Source organism: Ziziphus jujuba, chromosome 1 (genome assembly GCF_031755915.1).
Source record: "Ziziphus jujuba cultivar Dongzao chromosome 1, ASM3175591v1".
NCBI lineage: Eukaryota > Viridiplantae > Streptophyta > Magnoliopsida > Rosales > Rhamnaceae > Ziziphus > Ziziphus jujuba.
This window is the reverse complement of record NC_083379.1, coordinates 21,087,050-21,094,292: the sequence shown is the minus strand read 5'-3', so window position 1 is coordinate 21,094,292 and position 7,243 is coordinate 21,087,050. Positions and strand designations below refer to the sequence as shown.

The following is a 7,243-nucleotide window of genomic DNA, read 5'->3' as shown; positions in this document are numbered from 1 at the left end:
ATCTCTCAATTTGTGAGAAATCTTGGCAAACGAAGGCCGAAAATGGATTCAAGGAGTCCAAAGTAGATGGGAAGAATGTATGATTTGGCCTAGAATAGCAAAATTTTGACCAACCCATTGAACACCCACAATGGCACCCCTATGACTTCATCACCCGATCTGTGCCTGTTAAGCAAAATTAGGCAGTGAAATTTTAGCATTTTTCCTATGGTAGGATGGGCTTCCTGGTGGTCTGGCACGTGTAGCTTGGTAGTGGTTGTAAAAGTGGAAATTGACAATGACCCAATTGCATTTATGGGTTTAGGGAGAACTTTCTCAGGTTTTGGGAACAAAATAGATATTTTGAAATTTGCTTACTGTTTGACATGCTCTTGAATATTTATATTCGGCCTTAGATCACTAATAGATAAAAATCCAAAATTAGTTGGACACTACTATAATATTGATGTTTAAAACTTTCTAAAATCATAACTTTTTAATCGTAGCTAAGAATTTGGTGTGTCACCAATCTATAGATTCATGTGAATGAGCTCTACATAATGGTACAAAAATTTACAAAAAAAAAAAAAAAAAATCTAACTCCAAATAAAAGTCAAACTTAGTCCCATTCAAAAATTCAATTTGGTCAAATTTAATTAATCTGTCCAAAATTTCAAGTTCTAAATGTTTCATCGGGATGTATTTTACATTTCATATATATATATATATATATATATATATATATATATATATATATATATATATATATATGTATTATATAATATAACTCACATGCTTAATTTGTATGGAAATATACTTTAAATTATAGATTTTTTTAAAATAAATTGAAAGGGGAAAAAAAAACCAAAAACTTAAATTATTGCTCATTTGGAAGATCTTAGCAATAAACAATTCGACATGCATGTATATATAAAAACTATAATTAATGTAATAATATAATGTGAAAAAGCATTATAAAACTGTTCATGTAAAAATCCTACTTAGACTATTGGTAAAATTCAATAATTTAAATTGATATTACATGCCTATAATTATTTGAAATGCAATAGAGGAAAGTCTAATAATAATAGCCATTGTTTCTCGAACAATAATGATCTGAGTTCAATACTTTATCTCTCATATATAAAATAAAATAAAATAAAATAAAATGTCAACAAAAAAGGAAAAATCATTTGAAATGCATTTTGTATTTATTTTTATTTTTTGATAAATATCATTTGATATGCAGTGACAATTTGTTTATTGATTGGGCCGCCGATACATAGCTCAAGTGGAAAAGTATTTTGGGCTTGTTAACTACTTCTTCTAAAGGCCCAAGATCAAGAGTACCTAATCCCAAAGTGCCAATCAAACAAGGGATGTCATTCAATTGGCGAATTTAGTCCAATACCCCTACATCAAGGGTGTGAATGGAATCTACCCTCGTCGTTTTTGAATTTTTTTTGTTTTATTTTTTTTATTTTTTAATATTTCCAAATTATTCTTTTTCAAATATCAGAAATAAAAATCAAAATGAAAAGCTATAGCTTTTTTTCCGAAAACGGAGCACGAAGAAAAGAGGAAGAGAAAGTGAGAGAGAACGGCGAAGCGGCTTGAGACGATCGGAAAGTTCTTCAAGAATAGTAATTAGATCAATCTTTCTTTTCCTTGTTTTTATTTTTTCTTTTGTTTTCGGAAAGCAACTTGTAACAGCCCATCAATTCATAAGAATATATAAAACGAAAATAATATAGATGATCAGTAATCACTGACATGGGGGAAAGCCTGGTAATTAGATCAACCGGTCTCCTTCCTTGAAATGACTCAGATTCTAAAGGCCAAAAATCAAATTGCAAAGCAAAAGATCCATAGCTGAAAATAATAGCAGAACTGTGGTGAAAGGAACTGTTTAGCAATATCAACCTTTCCATTGTTGTATCCCAGTTGTTGCTCCATCTCCCATTCAAGTTCAGTTTATCCTATTTGGCTTTTAAAGTAGTGGATTGGCTCATTACTCATTGCAACCAAAGTTTCAAAGGAATCGGTGGGCATAGTAAGTAGAAAAAAAAAAAAAAAAAATCAGCCAATGGTTTTTATTTATTTATTTCCTTGTGTGTTTTACTCGAATTTTCTAATAAAAAAAAGAAAGAAAAAAGAAAAAGAAAAATTGTTCTCCAAAACAAAAAAAAAAAAAAAAAAAAAAAAGAGAGAAAAAAGAAAAGAAAGAAAGAAAAAGCTATACCCTTTGTTATTGGGATTTGATAGTTCCAAACATTGGTAAATTGTTGAGCTCCCATGCAACTCTTTCATGGCTTTCAAGAGAAATTAATTACATTTTTCATCAGTTTTTTATCTTCAACGTTCAATGTGATTGTATGTGGGTTTGGGAAGAAGAAAGGAAGGAAATCAGTGCAGGGATTGTGCTTCTCGGGAAGGAGGAAAGAAAAAGGTAATTTTTTATTTTAATCAAGGGTAGAATAAGAAAAGATGGGCAGATATAAAAAATTTAAAAGAGATGGGCATATTTCATTAGCCACCTATTTTGGTGGGTATTAAACCAAATTCTCCCATGCAATTCATTAAATAGAAATTTTTCAAAAAGCCCCTGTTTTCTTTTTCTTTTTCTCCTTTGCTTTTTTTCTTGTTTTTGTTTATGTTTTTTTTTTTTTTTTTTTTTTTTAACTTTTTCTTTTTCTTCTTTTAATATCAACATGGAATGATAATGATCATCCATAGACTCTAATATGTGACAATTTAATTGGTTAAATTTTATTAGTTCATTTTTTTCATTTAGATTTTAAGTTTTCAAATGGATAAATAAGAAAATAATAAATAGAAACAACTAATAATTATCATTCAAGCAAAGTTTAATAAGTACTATTGGTGATAAATAGAAATGTACTTTAACTTCTGCAAATACTAAAGAATAACAATTCCCTTCCACTCTCCAATCCCTCTTCATCCACCACCCTCTTTTTCTTTCCCTCCGCCATGGGATTGGTTTGATCCGTTTTTTGTGGCCTGATATCTTACATGTCGTGCGTGTGAAATATATGAAATACGAGTTCAGCTAGCAAGACTTAAATAATCAGTAAGGAATCAATCAACACCCACTTGAATGAAATCTAACATCAATTACAAATTCCTAGCCGCGGAAAAAATAAATAAATAAAAAATAAAGCATTAATTACAAATTGGAATAGTGGAGCAGAGTACTTTTAGCTCGGTGGATGGTGCCTCGTCTTTAATTTTAAAAACTCTTAAAAAGGCACAAAAAAGTCCTACTTTATCAAAATCATGACCGAATACATAGCATCTACAAGGTCACGGCACCAAAAAAATAAAAAATTGCTTCAGCGTGACAGATAAAAACAACTCAGATTACCATATTTTATACAGCACGTATTAATACATATACAAGTATATATATATATATGTACGTATGAAACCGTACTGCTTCTTGGATTTTCATCTTCAACGCCACACGCAAATATACAAAGAGTCGATTAATTCTGGTGCGGATCAGACTCTATTTCTTGAGCCAATTCTCTTGTAAGTGTGTCTGCGCGGTCATCATGTCCACCAGCAAAGGTATAGACCCGGAATGCAAACTGAAATGCTCTCCAAAGCATTTTTGCACACCCCTTTTTAGGCCCTGTTTTTTTGGTTCCACTCTGTTCATTCTCTGCCAACTTTGCTTCTCTCCTCTCCTGCCAAAAATTTATCATTTAAAAAAAAAAAAAAATCCATTTTTAATTAGATTCAATAAATGATTTTTGGGTTTTTTTATATGAACAATTAGCTTTTTTGTTTTGTTTTATGGTATATAACGAAAAAAATACCTTCAATGCCAACTCCATGCAGCCTGAAGAAACATCCACCATGGATTCCTTGATTCGTATGAGAATACTGAAGTCGAAATGAATGTTGTAATTCTGAAACTTTTTGGTTTCATCATCTTTGGTTCTCTCCAGAGCATCGATTTCACCTTTAATCTGTAAGTTATTTTGGTTTTGGTTGTTACGAAGATTGTAGAAAGAACGAAAAGACCAACCAATGTATACAAAATCATACGAAATTCGATATTTAAATATTGAATGTGCTCTTTTCACCTTATTGAAGTAGCGTTCAACATTGTCAAGGACCTGGCTCAATGGAGGCACTATCTTCCAGTTTTGTAGTTCATTTATTATATTATCCAACTTTTTGTAAAGCGCTGCTGCAGTTCTCATCGTCTCCAACTTCTTGGTAGGAAAGCCCTCAAACCTCGATAAGACCTGATCAAGCCCCGAATGTCTTGTTATGCTCATGAAGTAACGGAAAACCGAAAAAAAAAAAAAAAAAAAAGGATGTTGACAACAAAAGAACAATTTTTATTGACCTGCGTTTCATCGGTTAACTTTTCAAGAACGGATTCCACATTTCTATGGAACTTCAACAGCTCATTCATGTCCTTGGTTTGGAACGAACCGATTGCGGTTCTTATCTCCATGATTGGTTTTGTATACTTCTGAACATCTTCTTCAATTTGCTGAAAGTATGCTGATCTGAGACCCAAAAGGGGGGAGAGAGAGAGAGAGAGAGAGAGAGAGAGAGAGACTTAGTATGCTATGTCATCTATATGGTCCATATTGTTCTGATTAGATACAAAAATACCTCTTAGTCATCTCCGCAAGAGCATCAGCCATTCCTTGTTTTCCACCAGAACTGCTACCAACTCCACCTTTTCTCGCATTAGATGTCTTACCGGTTAGGCAATTTCCTTCCACCTTTCCCTTGAGAACACGATAAAGGTTACCTATTTGGGATGATCTCTTCAATTTCGTAGTTGGTTTCTTGGGGCGCAAGGATCTTGCTGAACTAAGTGGAGGAGGAGGTGGTGGAGCACCTCGACTTCCCAGTGTCATTGGTGGTGGTGGTGCTGGCACTGATCCTTTTAAAGGTATCAATGGCGGCGGTTGTGGTGGAGCTTGTAGTACTGTCCCTGATGCGTTGGATGGAGGTGGAGGAGGCAGGGGAAAAGCAGCCGCTGCTACATTTGATGAAATTTTGGACCCTGGTGGTGGTGGTGGTGGTGCCACCACAATTGGCTGCACAGACGGTGGTGGTGGTGGAGGTGCTGGTGCCATTACATATGCCTGTGCAGATGGTGGTGCTGCCACGTTTGGCTGCAGAGTAAGTGGTGTTGATGCTGAAGGTGGCGGAGGTGGTGGTGGTGGTGGTGGTGGAGCTGCCACATTTGGCTGCAGAGTGGATGGTGTTGATGCTGATGGTGCCGGAGGAGGTGGTGGTGGTGGTGGTGTGGGTGGAGCTGCCGCATTTGGCTGCTGAGTTGGTGGTGGTGGTGATGGTGGTGGTGGGGGTGGTCTTGTGTCTGGCAACAACTTCGATGGTGAAGTTTGTAGTTTTGATGGTGGTGGTGGTGGCGGTGGCGGTGGCGGCGTCGGTACATTTATGATTGGCATGGGTGGCAAGATAGGAAGGGATAGCACTTCCGTGGGTTCTGCATCAACATTTCTGTTTTCTGACCCATTTCCAATTAAATTTGACTTCGGAAGCTCATCTATTTCTGTCTCAATATTGTCATCTCTCGCTACATCACTGGTATCATCAGTTGTTATTTCCTTGATGCTTCCTAATTCAGTTTCTGTTCTTGCTTCCTCAGAGATTGTACTGTTATTTTTGCCCAAACTGCTCAAATCTTTGGCTCCTACAGGTGATAGCTGAAGGGACAGGTGCTTGACATCAATAGGATTCAATTTCCCAACCGCTTGAACTCTGAGAGACCAAAGCAGAGGTGATCTATAACCAAATCTAGTCTTATCTTCATCTTTTTCAGGAGAGTTGATGATCGATTTTGACTTCGGTAGGACAGATTTCGGGGTGACCGGAGAAGTGCAGTAGGAGTTAATATCTGAATATGAATCACTTAAGACTCTACCAAATGAATCTGATCCTGAAAGGTCATCCTTTTTCTGATCATCCTCATCCATCATGTCAAACTTTTCTCTGGCCATCTTTATTACGCAATCAAGCATTGCACAAACAATTTCAGCTTCACACAGAATCAAAATATCATCAACCATCAGTCTAGAAATCAAAATCCCTACCAGGTTCTATTCCAATATTACTAATGAATTAACAAAAAAGCTATAGAACAAGGTTATCGAAAAGCTACTTTTTTCCAATCATGATCTAAATCAAGTTCTTTCATTTCTTCTTTCCCAAAATCCAATAATAGCCTTTTTAAGTAATTAGACCTGACTATGTCCTGCAGATAGCAAATGACATACCAAGTTTATCTGAATTGATGTTTTCTTGGCTGCAGGACGATAAGTCGTAATTGAACTTTTCGGTCCAGTCATGATTCATCATCCATGAGTCTCCAATAGATTTCAAAGCCTTGCAGAAGTTGGCCAAACTCTGTTTAAACAAAGGTAAGCAGATTAGAATTCAAGTAATTACATACATATTTATATATGCAAATCTAAGATCCACCCAGTATCTGCACCTGTTCGATAGATACTTCTTTGAATTCGGATAATTGATTAGAAGGTATAATCTCAGGGTAAAGACCTTGAAGATCTTTTAACATTCTCATCACCAACTGCATGTATAAAAATGGTACATAATAAAAAGATTAATCAAATATTACCAGTATTTTTTATTTTATATTTTTTCTCTTTTATTACTTTGGAAAGGTAAAAGAGGACCCCACAGAAAAAAGTTCGAGGATTATACACATACATCAGTTGTGGAAACAGAGCCATCACAAGGAGGTAGGTCAAGGATGTCCCTAAAGGTGAACATCTTTTTCCTGAGTTCCACCATCTTATTGAATTTGCCACCACATCTGAAAGAGCTATCTCTTGAAAGGCTTTTAACAATATTCATCATCTTTTTCTTTGGACTTTTGGGAATGTTGGAGTCTTTTCCCTGCTGCAGTAATAATTATTCACCATATAAAGATTTACTACTTAACCAAATAGCTAGAAATTCATCTTAATTAGAACCTTTTACGATTAATTAATTAACTTAAAAAGCAAAAAAATGTTTTTGTTTTATAAAATTTTGGTTTACCAAATCGCCTAATTGAGACAGTCAAACTTGGATGCAAACCATACAAAAGCCTTCTAAAGTAATTAAGGAACAATTCATAATTCTAAAGGTCGTAATAAGGTGAACTCAGAAAAAGAAAATGAAACAACATAAAAAATTTTCACCATAGGATATAACCAGAAGAATCTGGAAGATTGCAACGTCA

The 7,243-nt window shown here is 34.9% G+C and overlaps 1 protein-coding gene across 1 annotated transcript; it reads right to left on the bottom strand.

The window, feature by feature from the left end:
* Positions 1 to 2,730: 2,730 nt before the first annotated feature.
* On the bottom strand, positions 2,731 to 6,980 carry LOC107404492 (uncharacterized protein At4g04980-like). The gene is made up of 8 exons (XM_025068673.3): positions 6,727 to 6,980; positions 6,491 to 6,586; positions 6,273 to 6,402; positions 4,636 to 6,034; positions 4,361 to 4,526; positions 4,092 to 4,256; positions 3,822 to 3,974; positions 2,731 to 3,689 (listed from the first exon to the last, which is right to left on the bottom strand). Exons 1-8 carry the CDS (start codon positions 6,874 to 6,876, stop codon positions 3,486 to 3,488), a joined length of 2,463 nt encoding a protein of 820 aa, XP_024924441.3. The 5' UTR covers positions 6,877 to 6,980; the 3' UTR covers positions 2,731 to 3,485.
* Positions 6,981 to 7,243: the final 263 nt, after the last annotated feature.